The 17,500-nt window shown below is 38.4% G+C and overlaps 1 protein-coding gene across 1 annotated transcript in view; it reads left to right on the forward strand.

The window, feature by feature from the left end:
• LOC138000488 (uncharacterized) overlaps nt 1-17,500 on the forward strand; it is a 93,603-nt gene that overhangs the window by 18,201 nt on the left and 57,902 nt on the right. The window contains 9 exon segments of the mRNA XM_068846943.1: nt 594-908; nt 1,572-1,660; nt 4,023-4,086; nt 5,037-5,255; nt 5,561-5,718; nt 6,320-6,737; nt 13,602-13,885; nt 14,443-14,462; nt 14,465-14,556. Coding sequence (XP_068703044.1) covers nt 594-908; nt 1,572-1,660; nt 4,023-4,086; nt 5,037-5,255; nt 5,561-5,718; nt 6,320-6,737; nt 13,602-13,885; nt 14,443-14,462; nt 14,465-14,556 — 1,659 coding nt within the window.

Here is a 17,500-nt window from a genome sequence, read left to right on the forward strand (position 1 = left end):
AACAAAGCTTTCAAATTGCTACCTTGAAATAATTTCATGCCATTCTTTATGTTTAATCTTTGTGCTCTCTGGTGTTGCGTTTTGTAACAGTTCAAGGACTTCTTTTTCATTTAACTCCGTTGCGAAGCGATTTTCGCCAGCCGCCATTGTTTCGCTTTAGTGCTGACGGATTCCTTGACCATATTAGGTACAGCAGGTATATGCAGTGATAGGCTGTGTCCGGCGAGCCAATGAAAATGCTGGAAATCTGATATCTGTAGTTCACTTTTTAAAAATTTGAATTATCAAAAAAAAAAAAAAAAGAAAAAACGAGTTTACTTGCTTGCTCATTTCACTTCATTTTATACTCTTACTCCTTTTATTACCAATTTTGGAGAGGAAACGATACAATAATATCGGTAGTTTTTGTTGATGTATAAAAATATACCGACACACAAACTAATTTGGGTATTTCAACTCAGTTAATCAAATTGAAACTCTCATTCACTTAATTGAAAGACGTCTAGATCTCCTTATGCCAGTTGTGAACAAACAATGGTTAATAAGGACTTCGTACTTAAAGACTGATTGAACTGATTTTATTGTGTTCTTAGGTGTATCCTACTGCACTAAATTTAGAGGCTTGTGACACAAAGAATCACATAATCACTATTACGCCAACAATACCTGTCCGCAAAACCAACCGCGGTCTTCCTGAGTTAAGTTTCAGAACACCAAAGGAGGTCAACATTTTGGAAGGCTGTAATCTCAAGCTTCAAGAAGGAATTAATGAAGTCAAGATAAAAATAAAGGCTGTTTGTGGGCAACAAGGGCAAGAAGTGTCTGAGGGGCTTAAACCTATCATTCCATATATTATGAAACAAAACAGCCTTTTCTGGCGCAAAAATGTTGGTCTTCCGACAATCTGGGTAATGACTCTCGTTTTTCTTTTTGTTTTCTAGGTTCTATCACGTAATGGGATTCGCCTTTAGTGGTCGGGAAATTCACCTCTTAACACTCTTTAATTTGAAAACAGAAATAAACTGGCTTCTTCCTCTCACTTAAGAATTGTAACCAAGTCATGCCTCATTCGAAACTTGTCATAAGGTTATTAAGGTGAAGTGTCTGTGAAGTGCCAAGCTTGATAGCTAAGCGCACTACAACTATAAAATAACGAAGCATTTGCTTCAACATTTGAGGATATTACTAAAAGCAGCAAAAGAAATTCTAAGTATGCCCCACATATCATGGACAAAGACATCTCTTCATTATCTTTTCGTTAATAATTAAGTTTATCTACCCCTTTTCTTCAAAAGTAGTGTGCTTCCTTTGTGTGGGTCTCTCTTCCTGTTTCTCTTTGCTGGTAACATAATATTGTATGTATAAGAAAAGCAAAAGTTGGTCAACGATTTCCAGACAAGTGCCAGGTAATCTCGATGATATTATTCCCAGGCTCCCTGAAGATGTAAGCTGCAAATAGAAGCGAATGCTTTAATTATGACCCAGTACATTCCTATCGCCTAATTAATGTAAATTGATCATGATCTATAGTGATTTCATGGAGACTAATTATTTACCATTAAAATTCTCAGGTAAACATTAGACAAAAAACAAAAATACAACAGTGCTCATCACAGGGAGATCCACATTATTCAACATTTCAAGATAATACCTTTGGAAGGTTGGTAATTTATATCGATTTTGATTTATTTTCATGCCAATATTTCATCGCTTAAATCCTCTAGGAAAAGGGGACTATCATCGTGAATGGCACGCTGTTTGTTTTCCAAACGTAATTGAAAGCGAGGAGGTGCCTCTGCATGTTGTGGTTTAATTTTTTTTTTGGTTTGAAAAGTTCTTTTTTTTTTTCAAACCAGTTTAAATTTTTGAAACGGGTTTAAATTTTTCAGAACACTGCCCATTTTAACATATTTGGATATCTTTCAGTAATTACTTTTATGTGTGTATGTATAAAATAAACTAGGGAAATCATTTTAAATAATTAAGATTATTATGATGGAATCTTGTCTCTGATGACATCAAAGACAATAAAATTATTATTTATTGCATGTGAACAATAATTTTTGGTGAACAATAATTTTTAGTGTTAGCTTGTTAGTTAGCTTGCATGTTAGGTTAAGGACACTGCCTGCATTTTAGTAATTTAGAGTTGAGCTCTCAATTAGGTATACGCAATTATTTAAACCGGCTAGCATTTCAGGAAGTGTATGACAACTGGATACCGCCTACAAATAGCGCTGATAAACAGTATTGAAGTCTCCAAGGCACCCATTTCAAATAGCGCTGAGAAGAAGTATTTGCGTCTAAGCACCCATCTTAAAACGGTTAGCTTTTACAGCGAGTTAGGGTTAGTCTGGCGTCCGCGAGTGTCAGACACTGCATTCCAGATAAGGGATTGGCACTCATTGTAGTGATTGGAGAAATCAGTTATTTGCAGTGTTTAGTCTAAAACAACCGTTGTCTTGGTTTTTGGGTTGAGAATATCGGTTCATGGTTGGTGGAAGTAAAGCATTCTTTCACATGTAGGATAAAAGGGATTAGTTTGTAAAGAAGCTGGGGTGCTGTGTCAGTGGGGAAGTGAAATAAAAAAAGAGTTTATGAACTGAGTTGATATAGTAAATTGATCACCGTAAAGAAATTTGAAAGCTTCGAGTGTTAGCGCTTCGTCAGAGCTAACCCCTTTTCTGTCTTTCACGCGTAGGACTACTTTTCATAATGAAAAACAGTGATATATTCTTTGCTCATTCCTTTGGCAATATAACTTGTATAATACAAGATTTATAAATTAAGATTTGTCTCTCAGTAAGTAACTACATTACCATTAAACGTAACAATGGTATTATTGGTACAGTGACTGTTACAATATTAATAAACTACAATTTATCTTGAAAGGAAATTACTCATTTTGCAGAATGGCACTGTTTACAAGCTGAATGTAAAGGAAATTTCTTTGAAATAATCGGAAGTAAGAATAGCACTACTGCACAGGTTTAATGTCGTAGGAGAAATAAGTCATTGGACTTCTCAAAACTTGGTCACCACTCCAGCATAATGATTTTCGATCTCAGTTATTTGTCCTAAAAGCATGTTGGGGTACAAGGGTGGTATTTTACATCAAGTCCTCTCCATCAAAGAGGGGAATGTGGAGCTTCCATTGGTTGTTGGGCATTTTCTGTGCATGGACGGATGTGTTGACAACTTTCTGGCTGATTTCTGCATAATTTCTTGAAGCCACTTTCCGTAATTTGCTGTTCGTTGTGAGAAATTCGACTGTGTGCTTGGGAAAGACTTGAAATAGTTCCCGTTTTGGAACTACTTTCTTGTTGTTTCCTGTGAAGAGTTTGCCGATGCTTTAAACCCATTTTCTTTGAGTTATCATCTATTGTTCCCTTTTGTCAATTGTTTCGACTTAGATCGATCTTTATGTCCTGAAAAGGGACGTTGCTTCTCTGTTCTTTCTTTCAAGAAATGTCTGGTCTTGTTGTAAAAATCATCTTCTAAATAATCTTTTTTTTCTGTGAGTCGTTTGTCTTTAGGTGGCCTTTTAATTTCTCTATATCTCTGTAGAAATCAACTTTATTTGGAAAAAGCGTTGGCGTGACTCTGCCATATGTCTTTGGTGTCGTATTGCACATTTGTGTATAAATTAAACGTGGTCAAGTGGATCAAGGAGTAGGCAGCAGATCCAGAGGTAGGGAGTTCAAGATCAAGTTCTGGTGAGTATACAGAAAGGTCTTGAGGAATAGGAAATGTCTTTGAGTAGTGTTGTGTAGAGGGGGTGGGCGTAAGGGGGGATAGATGTGTGAAAGAAGGGTGGGGTAGGAGGATCAAGGAGGGGTAGATGAGTAAAAGGGAGATGTCTAATTCTTTTTTAGACCCCGTAAAAACACAAGCCCCCGTTTTTTAACTACACCCTAAAAAAAGGAAAAAAATTAAACTGGTTTGAAAAAAAAAATGAACCGGTTCAAACCAAGAACAAAATTCAACCACAACACATCCACCATTTTTTCTGGTCTCTATAGATATTACGATTTTATGGGGCGTGGCGATTTCATCTTGTACAAGAACTCGGAAAGGTACTTTGAGGTGAGACAAATGATTACCGATCATACCCGTTATGGTGATGATTAACTGTTTGAAAGTGCCAACGTGCTTTTTGTTTTTATGGTCCGACAAAGCTTCTTATCATGTTCTATTCGTTCGTGAGCTTCGAGGTCATTCTAGAACTTTCTTTAACTTATATTACTGGTTCAAAGAGATACAAGCTATGATCCCTGATAAACTCAGCTTGAGAATACGTCACATACATGTCTGGCGTATGTATCGCACATTCATTTCCGTTGTTTCCAGTTCTCATGAAAAACGTTCTGCCAATGAGTTTGTGTTAGGCCTTCCTTTCTTGTTTCCTTTTTCCTCACCTTCCCTCTCAATCCACCTACGGAATGATGCTGATGTTTCATAGTTATCCAGGATGGACCGAAAATGGAGTGGAAAAAAAATGGCCATTCCAAGTGCGGTAGAAATTTACGTTCATTTTGCGAGCCGTATCTCCTAAATTATTACATCCAAATGGAATATAGATCACTTCTTGACTAATGTTAGTGCAAGACTAAACTGAGACCTTTTTTACGCCTTGAAATATATGCATGATTAGCTAGCTAAAAAATTTCCTATAGTTTAGTCAGTGTACTACCTGTAATTGGAGGGACGTTAAGTTTATTCCCAAGCTGGCAGTGTAGCACTCAGGCTCATACTTCAGAGATATCGATTAGAGTGTAATTTTAAAAACTATCTTTATTCCCATGGAATTATTCTGAGCATTAGTCCTTGTAATGGAAATGACCAACACAGGGGGAGCGAAAAATTCTGGGCCTTGTCAGAGTCATTATATTAAAGCGAAAGCTCAAATAATTCATGATCACATTAGAATAACGAAAACACTTAGAAGTATCCTCTAGTTCTACTTCTCGTGATTTCTTTGTTGTTTTGTATTGGTCGAGCATATTCCTTTAAGAATCACTTTTTATTGAAAAAAGGTTCAAACAAGGCAATGGAGGTGTGGAGGATCTGTAACCTGCAACTGCGGAGCAGTGGTGAGGGATCATAACGATGTCATAGAGTTCAACGGCTGCAACGATCGCATGGAAAGGGCTTCAACAACGCCGATGTTTGTCAAAATAAGAAGTAAAAAATGTTTGTCCCCAGGAATCTTCATTACGAAGTTGCAGCAAGGTGTACAGAATGCCAAATACGAGGTACGCGGTTTGACCATTTTTTACAAGCGATGCAGAACAGAATGTAAAACAATGCAAGCACTTAGTTTCCAATCTTCTTAACGAATTACAGTCAAGGCCGCAGAATAGTCCTATACTTTCAACGAATCATTCATACAAGGGCAGAAACTGATTGACTTTTGATAAAAAGACCTGCCGTTCTAGACTTTCAGGGAATAACAGGGGTAGTGCTACTTTGTCGTTACTGCAATCCAATCCTGTCGCCATTTCTTTTATTCTATTTCTGCCATTCTGAACACTATCATACTTATTATATCTTCCCTCAGGTGTTATTACCTTCAGGGGCGAAGGTCGTAGTACAAAGGTATAGTTGGGGAATGAACGTTTATGTCTATACACCAAGAGCTAAAGATGCAACTAAGGAATCTGGCCTGTGTCTACACCCTAAAGGACAAGACCCTGTTACTTACGGCAAAAATCTTAGGTATTGCGTCTATTTGGTGAAAACTAATGTAAGGATTGAGTCTGCAGGTAGCTTCTTCTCTGCTGTATGCTTTGACTAATTTAATTCTCCATATTGGAAACCTTGTCCAACATTCCTACGGGATCTGGAAGGGGTTTCGCTTGATCCATGAATTGACCCGAAAACAGAGCGTGAATCGGGAAAACTGAGGGAATACAGCCGTGTTTCGCACTACAACATTAAAGGATCAAGCGTTACGGTTAATATATTAGGGAGCTTAAGCATATGCGAGGTGAAACTGGGTCGAGACCGGCGTCTGTGACTTGACTTGTTTGCATTAAGCATGTCGCGTCATTGATTTTACGGTCAAATTTGTAGTGCGCGAATCGAGATTTCCGACGTTATAATGTCGTGAAAATCAGACAGCCCTACACGAATACCTGTTTCTGCTCCGAGAGGTTTTCTCGGGGTACTCCGGTTTACTCCTCAAAAACTAACCTACGATTTGCTATGAGTTGATTTCATTTGATATCTGCAGTGTCCCCAATCAGTTCCCTAGAGCTAAATGAGTACAGTTGACACTGTAAGTTCGTCAAGAAATATTACCTTTTATTTCAAACAGATTGCCACCTGGTCAAAGCTACTTTGATATTCTTCCACGTCCTGTGGATGACTATGAAGTGAAATATTCCGTAGCGTGTCAGTGTGTGGAAAATGGAAAGAAAGGCCGATGCGAAAATGCCTTTGAGCATGCATTTCCGACGATCAAGAAGAAAAAACTATCACCCATGTTTCTATGCGATCGAGATAAACGAAATATCCACTTCTCTGATGATCTAACAGAAGAAGATATAGAATTATTCAAACAGACCCCTCCCTTACGTGTCCGTCGTAGAAGAGAGCCAGCTAAACAAGTTTTAAAAGAAGATTCAGTCCAGTATTGTAAAGAAAGAATATCAGACGCTAAAATTGGCAAACTTTGTGCCAAGGTTGGAGTAAATGTTCGAACGTTAGTAAGTGTGTGCTCGGATGATATCGTGGTGAGTAAAAGCTTAATTCTTGTTTCAGATTTTGGTGTGGTTCTGGATAAGAGATTATTCATCGCATAGCTGATCGTAGTTATTCATCTGTCATAACAAAATTTATAAAAATTCATGTTTCCTTACTAGAACCTTAGATGATCAGAATGGCAAAGAACGGGAAACACGTACTTGTAGTTTTCGTAATTTAAAGGGAAAATTCATCTATTAAGAAAATGAAAAAGTTAAAAAACGAACACGTTTCGAAGTTCAACTAAAGTCATCATCAAGTATTGTCGAAATAACCATTCGGCGATTGGAAAATATTTTGCGAAATACCACAGAGGACATGGCGGCGGTAAGACACGTGTTCGTGCGCTCCGCACACATCTTAGGGATTTATCTGGTTCTTGGGCATTTACTAAATTCTTCATTCGCCTTACGACTAGCTGTTGGCAGAGAGCTAAATTATTTTTCCCCTCCCAAGCTTTCGATGAGAGGGAAAGTTGCCGACAAACGCCATCTTACACGCTAGCGGATTTCTTCTGCCACTTCGCTTCCTGTTATCAAGATTATGACATCTATGCAAATCGCACTATCGATAACTATCGTCCCATTTCTATCCTCCCAGTAATTTCCAAAATCGCCGAGAAAGTGTATATCATCAATTGTTTAGTTAACAAAACGCTAACAATCTCTTGTCGTACTGGCAATCTGGCTTCCGGAAGAATTTCTCCACTGAGGCAGCTGTCACCTTTGACAAAGCTCTCTCCTCGCCCCTGGAAATAGCTTCTGGCATCCCTCAAAGGTAAATTTTGGGGCCCCTGTTCTTTTTGTTACACGTAAACGACAGTCATGCCCTCCTGCATCTGCTTCTCACAAGTTTTGCCTTATGCAGACGAATATAGTGTTGTTTTTTGCCGCTAAAACTGCTATTGAGTTAGAAGCAAGCCTTAACAATGATATCAACCGTATTTCTTCTTGGATGCAAGAAAATAAGCTTTTTCTGAGTATCAGCAAGACTGATCATGAGTATGTAATTTATGGCTCACACCAACGGCTTAAGCGGGAGGATAGTATAAGCTTATCCTGCAATATATGGATCTTCTTTGACAAAATATGAGTCTTTCAAATATCGTGGTGCAATTTTTTTCTTCCTAAAGAAGCGATGCCATTTGGATGAGAACAAATACTTAATATAGGACTAGATTAGCAGCGTATGTCACTTAGAATTAAAAAAAAAATTGAGAAAAAACCTTCGAAAAAATTAGAAAAAAAATCGAAAAACTTCACCAAACGTTATCGAACTCGGCTCCATGGATACAGAGCATATGCCCTGAATCTTTACTCCACCGAAACAAGTATTTAAATAAAGCTAACCTTAATAATTTATTGAAAGCTAACCGAATAAAAATGCTTGGTTAATAAGAATGGCATCAATCGTCAAAAATGGCATCGCTAGTTTACGAAAGGGAAATTAGCAACGAGCAAATGTCGTGATTGATCAACACTTGAGTTTTAACAACCATATTGAGAACGTGGTCAATAAGGTCTAGAGGAAATTAGGTGTTTTTAGGAGTTTGAAAATTTCTATTCCCATGGCTGCTGCTGAATGCTTTTACAAAGCGATGATTTTACCTAATTTTGACTACTGTGATGTGGCCTGGCACGGGTGCGGTAAAGTTAACTCTAATGTACTCGAGAGTTTACAGCATAGAGCTGCAAAGTTACTTTTTCCAAATTCTGGTATCGACATAGGCGGCCCAGGCTTGGAAGGTCAACATTATAAGGATTTGTACGGGAATCCCGATAACAAGCACTCAAAAAACGTTCTCAACACTCAAAAGTTCTCAATGCAAAAGCCGTACTTTATTGTTCTGGTGACGTTCTCGCTTTCTGGCTGTTATTTGCCTGATTTTCTCAGCTTCCCGGGTTGCCACTCGTACATACGGTAAATAAAGGAAAGGCTGGAAAGTAATTTCTAGCTTACCTCATATCTCGCCGATAAAATCATACTTATCCGGCATGAGTCACGCTCAAACTCTGGAGATAGCCGCACGGATAAATTTACTTCTCTTTGACCAACGTTTAAGTTCCAGCGAGTATCCATTTTTGAGAAACAGCGATGAATATTCAAATATTCAAAACCTTCAAGGCTCGCTTACAACGAATTTGGACACGGCTGGTCAACCGTTCACTTGAGCCTCGATAAAGTGAGAGCAAATCAGTGAACGGTTGACCAGCCATGTCCAAATTCGTTGTAAGCGAGGCTCGAAGGATTTTAAATATTTGAATATTTTTTTCGCTTTTCCTCACAGGCAGCCCAAGCTCGGTGTACGATTTATAGACTCTGTATGTGTAAATTTACTTTGAGCTTATAAACGCTAAAATAAGCTGTAAATGTAGAAATAAACTTCACTTACGTCTACGTACAGTTGCCCTCGTATTTTCTGGTATTTTCTGTGCAATTGGAGGGCAAACTGTGTCCGTTTTAGACGGGTTTGTGGCTTACGAATTTTTACGATGTCGTTAGTTGTCATTTCCCCTCATAAAGAGAAGAAAGGCTGGTGACTCGCAGCGATCTCGTCTCACAATTTGCTCTCGCATCACAAAGCGACGTTCCGAATCGACGTAAAAATACCACAGCCTTAAGGCGAGATAAATTTTCTGGTGGATAAATTCCAAATACATGTACTGTTTGCCTTTCTATAATCTTCCCATGCGCTCGGCTAGATGTGTGGCTACGGCCGTTATAGCTTGATGGCGATCATATTACATTCTGCACTCTCATTGGCCAAGTGTTTTAAATTGGCTCAAAGTTAATTTTCCCATTCAAAGTCTATAAATTGTACACTGAGCTTGGGCTGCCTGTGTTTTTCTCAGCAATAAATATTCGCTGGGCCTTGAAACTTGCTCATATCGAAGTAAATTTTCCATGTGGCCATCGCCGGAGTTTGAGCGTGACTGATGCCGGATAAGTGTGATTTTATCGGCGGGATGTGAAGTAAGCTAGAAATTGCTTTCCAGCCTGTCCTTCATTTATGTACGAGTGACAATCCGGGAAGTTGAGAAGTCGTTTAAAGGGAAAGTGCGGCCTAGAAAAAGTTTCTCTGAATCGAAAGTTCTTTACATGCATTATCATACTTGACCACTCATTTTGGCTTAATGTGTTTAAATAGCCAACAGTAATGTTTCAAAATAGGCAATTTTAAATAGGCCATTTTACAGTTGTTTGCGCAGCGACCTAGCCTATGGCTGCGAGGCTTCCGGTGACCTTGCATTGATACAGCCCCCACTGCTTTTATCATGTAAATTGTGTTGTTGTAATGCTAACATTACAAAAGCATGAAGGCTTGTATCAAAACAGGGTCACCAGCAGCCTCGCTTTCATTCTTAGGCCAGGTAACTTAGGTACAACTTTAAAATGGTCTATTGAAATCCGCCATCTTTGTTTTTGTGTATGCAAACGAGGCTATGACGTAGCAATAGTTAAGGATTTCTTCGGATGACTAGATGTTCTAGATGTAAACATAGAAAACACGGGCGAGGAGAGCGATACTTCGTAGACTTGAATCTTAATCAAGAGGGTAAATTGTATTGATATTGGTTCCACCATCAGAACAGATGTACCTCGAGGTCGTTAAACAGTGTTTACATGTAAGTTGTCTGCTGGAGTTTTACAAAGCTAAAGAGAGTTTTCAGTGCTATCCCGCCCTCATTGCTCAATGTTGTACCCAATTCAAATCTCCCGAGATTAAGATTCTTTGTGTATTGTATTTGCATGATAATGTAGCATTCATATTTAAATAATATGGAAATACCTGAAACAAAACGTTCTATTCCCAAAGGGTTTGAATTGGGTACAACATTGAGTTAGCCGATTAGGTCTATCAAGTTTAATCCGTGTTCCGTGGCTTTCTACGAGACCCGTGCGAAAACTTCAAAAACAAACGATCGATTTTTATATTTCAATTGAATGGTGAGAGTAAATTGTTTCAGTAGTTTTTTAAAGCTAACAAAATTTAACTACATTTCAAGTAAAGTTTATATTTCTGCCTGGAGGAGCGCATTCTTCCTCATGTAACAGTGAAAGTCGTCTATATGGTGCACGTGCTTGATTCAGTTTTCTCGCTCTAATATAATGATATTCGGAACTGGTTGACTGAAATTTCAGTATGAAGCTAATGTCACTAAGACCAAGATTCATATATACCCAAAGATCCCGTTTGAAGTCCTCCTTGGTAAAATCGACAGATCCGAACAGACAACATATCAGTCAGGTTTTCAGGTTTGAGAAATCCATCCACGTTTATTTCGCTGGCCAACTTTTCTTAAAATTTTCATTGTCCGGTGGAAGCTTCGGATTTTTCTCAAGTCTAGACATGTGTCTAGTTTCGAAAGCGTACTTGAGTGGATCAAAACACAACCCAACAGCGGTAGTTGGTACTGTGAAAAAGCCTTGCTATTTGTGCTGAGCAACATCTGAAGGTTTCGTCGTCTTATTCTAAACGCTTCCTCGTGTGAAACCGAACAAATACGTTTGCTGAAGCATCAAAGACGGTTGTCGCACAAGTAAGAAAGTGAAAAAGAAAAGAAGGTACGCTAGTCGAATATTTCTGTGTCGCATGTTCAAGGTTTTTGTCTTGTGGCTGATTTTTGCCTCCCAGTTTGATTGATCAGAGGATCTGCAAGTATTTAGTGACTTGAGTTTCTGTCATATTTATGCCCTACTTGGCCCACTACCTATTGAACCACAAGACTGTTTACTAAAGTTCATCTTACATTTGAATTTTTTGGAGCAGAAAGGTCACACAACATTGAGAAAGTGATCGGGGAACGAAGAACTTGCTGGACGCCTGGTGACGAGTATAATGAGTTCTGGAGGGAGGGGAGTCCCAAATTGCTAAAAACAAAACTCACTGAGCAATCTGGGACTCCCCTCCCTCCAGGGGGACATATATTCCCCTCGTCACCAGGCGTCCCGAGTTCAGTGCCATTTTGAATTGGACACTTCGCGAGGACAACGCTTTCTGGCCGCCATTTTAGCAGGTTAACTTACTAGTTTTACGGAGTCTGGTGACTTCGCGTTGCTACCTGGAGATGCTTCAGTGGATTCATGGTTTAGAGAAATTCATGTTCCACGAGCCTGGCGTGTTCATTTAGCGACTGGATTCGATTTTCACGAAAAATATCGTGCCTGTTTTGGGTCGATCGGTGTCCCGACGCTGGCTTCAGTCTCCTACCTTGTCACTATACTATGAAGGAAGGTGAACGGGGACCATTTTTCCCGAAACTTCGTGTTCGTATTAAGACAACAACAGCCCACCACATGGTAAGTTTCATCGATTTTTATTTCCATTTTCTTGCAAATTTCTAGACCTAAACTTCGCCTCATATGTTCTCTATATTTACCTATATGGCACACAAAGTGAGCCTGGGTTACCTGTGGTCGAACACGTTTGTTGAGTATTGCTACGTCATAACACGTCATATCCAAGATGGCGCTCTCCAAGTCACTCGAGGCAATTTATTTTTCCGAGGAAAAGTTTTAGTCATTTAGAGAAACTTTTTCTAGACCGTACTTTCCCTTTAAATCACCTTAAATCAGGCATATAACAGCGCAGAAAGCGAGAAAGTCACCAGGACAATAAAGTACGGCTTTTGTATTGAGAACGTTTCCGTGTAAATATCTTTTTGAGTGTTTGTTATCGGGATTCCCATACAAATCCTTATAATTTTTTTACACGCAGAGCCTGTCTCGATACTAAAGAGCTGATGCTACTTTGGGTCTAGTACCCTTGTTTAATAGACGAAAACTTCATATTGTCTTTCTAACTAGAAAATGCCTTGATGGTTCAGTTCCACCTTATCCGAATAATTATTTTAATTTAAATACTTCTGTACACACATTTACGACTGGACGCTGTAATGACATTTATTTTCCGAAAGTCAACCTTGAGGTCGCCAAGAGATCTTTTTACTTTACAGGCGCGATGGAATTTAACGGTCTTCCTCGTCATATTAAATCAAAGGAATCTTTCATTGAATTCTCAAGGGACACTAAAAACTTTTTCCGCAATTAGATGATTTCACATAGATGTACTTCTCCTTTTATTGATATGGGCCATGTAACAGTTTTCTTAGTGTTTTTCACCTTTTAGACTTTCTGTATTTTTACTTAAGTATTTTAATAACAGGTCCCCCTTTGGTACTAGTGCTTATTACCCTGAAGGGGTTATCCTGTATATTTATTATTATTATTATTATTATTATTATTATTATTATTATTATTATTATTATTAGTATTATTATTATAAGCCCATAAGGACATAGGTTTCCTCAAAGAGAGCCAATTCCATATTCTACCAAAATGCCAAAAAAGTTTGACTGCCTTTTGTATGAGATGCTCTTCATAAAAGCGCGGAATCCAAGCTTAAACACCCAGTCTGATTGCATCCGTGCAAAACTCGTTGTTAAAGGAACATTCTTAACACTTTAATCCGTTTGTAATCAACTATTGTTTTTATCTAGTATTGAACATTCTTACCAACTCTCATATGACGATAGTTGAACGTCTAAACGTCCTGTTTTTTTTTTTACTTTATAAACTTTCTCAATATCAGCGTTATTAATAAATATTTTATCGCCGTTTTTTACCGGCAAATGTCTTAAAAAGTCGCTCCTTATTCGTAAAACCCATCTAACAAAAGAAAAAAAAAACAACAACAGCTCCACAAACACAACCCAAAACCATTGACTCAGGAGCTGCATTAGCAACAAACGAGTGATTGACTGGTTTGACTGAACGACGGACTGGAAGTTTCTTTGATTTATGGGCCAATGTGAAAATTTGGCTGCTTTAAATGCCTTTTTTTCTGTTATTAGTACACGGGAGACTACTCCTATGCAAGTGGAGGTGTCACTGCATTAATAGACCAATGTGAAAACTTGGCGGCTTTAAATCTGTCAAGAGCCATAAATTCGAGTAGTGATCACGCGGATGCAGTCGATTCAGCTGAATCTACTTTGGTGGAGGAAATTGTGGAATCAATTTGCCCCAACGACTGCTCATTTAAAGGAAAATGTGTAAACGGCTCTTGTTTGTGCGATAATGAATTCACGGCAGACGATTGTTCGGCGTACATTTACGAAATACCGACGATTTTGAGGTAACAGTAGCTAGAAAATGGTGTGAAACCGGCGATTTATTGTTCCCCCAGTAGCTATGCGCTAGGGCTGAGTTCTTCATCAAAGCGGCCGAGTCAAAACTGAAGTGGGATTACACAGTGGATTTAAAATGTCGTGATCCTTTGCCTTCTCGCAGTGCTAGCGAAAAAATAAACATTCTTTGATTGCACTCACGTGATAAGACGGCCATGTTGGTGGCAAAACTATAGAACGGTGGTGACATCACGATTTGCATACTAATAGAGTCAAATTCCCAAAGTGCTTTTCCACCATGCAACATGGCCGCCGTGACATCAGGGGCAACCAAAGAAGGAGTTTAATGTTTTCGTCCTCACAAGGGTCGGTATTCTTGTGTTGCAAACCATGTAATGGTTTTCTCCTTGAAGAAAAGGAACTCCTGACACAAAGTAAACATTATTTTGTTTGAACTCAGTATTTAAAAAAATGTATTATTATTCTGATGCAAGTCAAAGTGAACCTGAATGGAAATGTATCAATGAATCAATGTTAATATGTCCATCATTTACTTCTCCAATAGCCTGCAAGGAAGTGGTTTATGTATCGGCAAACCCGACCGTGCAGAAAGGTTAAAGTCCTAGGTACTGGTTTCATAACTTCTGAAAACATGACATGCCACGTGAGAGAATTTAAGGTAAAATATATTTAACAATTGTTCCATTATAGCTAAAGAGGCGCGTAGCGCCGAGTTGGCTATATAACCTATCTCATATCCAACAAGCACGAATGGAATGATAATGCTTTAATTTTCATTAAATTATGAACGCTGGGTCACTAGGAAATTAAGGTCAATCAGTTTCCAGCTTGGCAAACCCGATGCAATCAGTTTCCAAATTAGGGAATACAGTATACGAGCTGATAACCAAGATTGAATGAACCAATCAGAAAGTTACAAACGCAATATCCACGGACGAGAATTTAATAATTAATATTATAATGGGTTGCGGACCTTTTAATTGGGCATTTGCTGGTCTATGATAAATTCAGTTGAGAATAATGGTTTGTGGCTGTACGAATAATTGCTTTATCAGAAGCCCTTCATGAGCATCAAATGAACGCAATGATTTCTATTGCATGTTAACTTTGAAAAGAAGATATCTAGTTTTTGACGATGACTTTTGGACACTCTGCAACCTCGTGCCCAGGGCACTACACTATGCACTTAATGTGTTATATACCTTTTTAAAGCATGCCGTAGAAAATACAGCCAATCAGAATGCAGGAAAGCCGTTGTATTTTCGTCAGTATTTCACCGAAGCTTCCCATCGATCAGTGCAAATTAATGGTATCACACCCAACCTTCCCATCGTGCCTTGCTGACCACTGTATTTTCTATGGCATGGTATAAAATAGTTATGCAACCCTTTCTCGTGGTATACCGTCAAATATCCCACGAGTCACTTGTTTTTTTTTTTCTTGGGGGGAGGGGGGTGGGCGTATACATACTCACCCAAAGGCTTGTGTGTATACCAAGAAAATACAAGTGACTCGTGGGATATTCCACGGTATACCACTCGAAAGTATATATACCGCTACAATTAGCTCTTATTAGCCAAGAAGGAGGTCTGTATGGGAGAATCTTGACCGAGGGCGTCTGTACACACTATACACACTGGTTTGCACTAACTGACATTTTGCTTGCGAACGGCGATCAGAGTGGGGATGAACTGAACTTAATTCGGCCAAAGTTTGCTTGTCCTCCTTACCTTTTTTCTTATCATGCTCTTTGGCACTTCCATAAATAAATATTGGTAGAAGAAAAAAAAAAAAAAACAAAAAAAAATTATATATATATATATATATATTTTTTTTTCTGAAGCATCTCCTAAATCCTTGAATCTGATTGGCTAATCGCGCGCTCGTAGCCGGTCCAGCTTTTTACGATACGGACCACTGTCCGAAATCTGTTCCGTACTGAAACTGTTGCGGGCTAATCACAGGCGCCCCAAGCTTACAACGCGATTTTGCAATGCATAACTAATATGTAGCAAGAGATTTTTTAATGGTGAAAAGAGTTAAAAATTAAGTTAAGTGGAAAACTGAACGTCTTTCTCTCGCAATAAACTTTCGCTACCTCAAATATTTTGTTTACTTTTGTTTTGTGTCGATTCATTAGTACTCGTTTGAGAGTCAGTATGAACTTCGCTTGAGAGTGTATAAACGATGATTGATTTCACTCTTTCAGCAATGGCTAATGAATCGACATAAAACAAAAGTGAAGAACAAATTTGATGTAGGGAAAGCTTATTACGAGAGAAAGACGTTCTGTTTTTCAACTTAAGTTAATTTTTAACTCTTTTCACCTTTAAACTCTCTTACTACATAATAGATATGCATTGCAAAATCGCGTTGTGAGCCTGGGGGGCCTGTGGGTTAATTGAAAGCGTTTTCACTACGGCGCGACGAAACTTTAGATTTTACCTCTTAAAATGGAAATTTTCGCTTACTAACCGTTGCAAAGAGAAGGAAAACATCAGCAATGGAATAAAAGGCCTGGTTATTCTTTAAAAAGGCGAGTATTCACATGATTTTGCAGACACCGCTTTGCTGGTTTGCTGTTTTCGAGTTGTTGGTTTTCAGTCTTGAACTGTTAACATGTCGTTAAACTTAAAACAACTTACACTGCAGAGCAGTTTTCTAAACTTGGTTTTTCGGTTGACATCCGTAATTTTCTTTGGAATTCTATTTTCTAATCTCGTTTTATATTGCTTCATGTAAGAATATGCGGATTCAAACAGGTCGCGACGCTGTGGTTTTTCGCGTTGTTGTTTTTCGTGAACTGTTGGCATGCTGTTTAACTAAAACGACTAACTGCAGAGAGCTCGAATAATAAGATATGAGAGCTCAATTAATCCGATATGAGGGCGGAGACATGTGTTTGAATATTTTTCGCCAAAAATTTTTTCTCCTGTTTTAAGAACTTTCGTTTAAAGACAAAGAATTTTTATACGCAGAGCATTATTCTCCTGTTTGTACGAATTTTTCAAATATCAGTATTTGTTTAGCTCGTTTCTCTGTGCCTGCTATGAAATATGACAGTTTGTTTTTATATTTATTGCACCAAGAGATATTTGAAGTTCTGTTTTATCGTTAATCTATCCTTTTTCTCTGAGTTTTGCGAACGGAGCGCTTTTTTCAGTCATAAGTTAATTTCAACTCTGACAGTGCGACTTAGAGCGCGTAGAAAGACTTTTTGCAAACCAGTTTGTCTTGGTTCATTTTCAGAAAAAAAATAGCAGATAAAATAAATACGTTTTTTCACCGGCTTAGGTCGGTCCGTATAGGGAAAAACTGGGCCCTAGGCCTTGAATACGTCCCTCGGCCTGCGGCCTTGGGCCGTACTCAAGACCTAGGGCACAGTTTTTCCCTAAAGGACCTCCCAGCCGGTGAATAACATATATCTGTATATGCTCAATATTTTTTTCACTTTAGTTTGCAACTTATTATTATCATCATCATCATCATCATCATCATCATCATCATCATTATTATTATTATTATTATTATTATTATTATTATTATTATTATTATTATTATTATGGCAGTGTGGCCCAGTGGTTAGGGCGCTTGCCTTGAGA

Source organism: Montipora foliosa, chromosome 4 (assembly GCF_036669935.1).
Source record: "Montipora foliosa isolate CH-2021 chromosome 4, ASM3666993v2, whole genome shotgun sequence".
NCBI lineage: Eukaryota > Metazoa > Cnidaria > Anthozoa > Scleractinia > Acroporidae > Montipora > Montipora foliosa.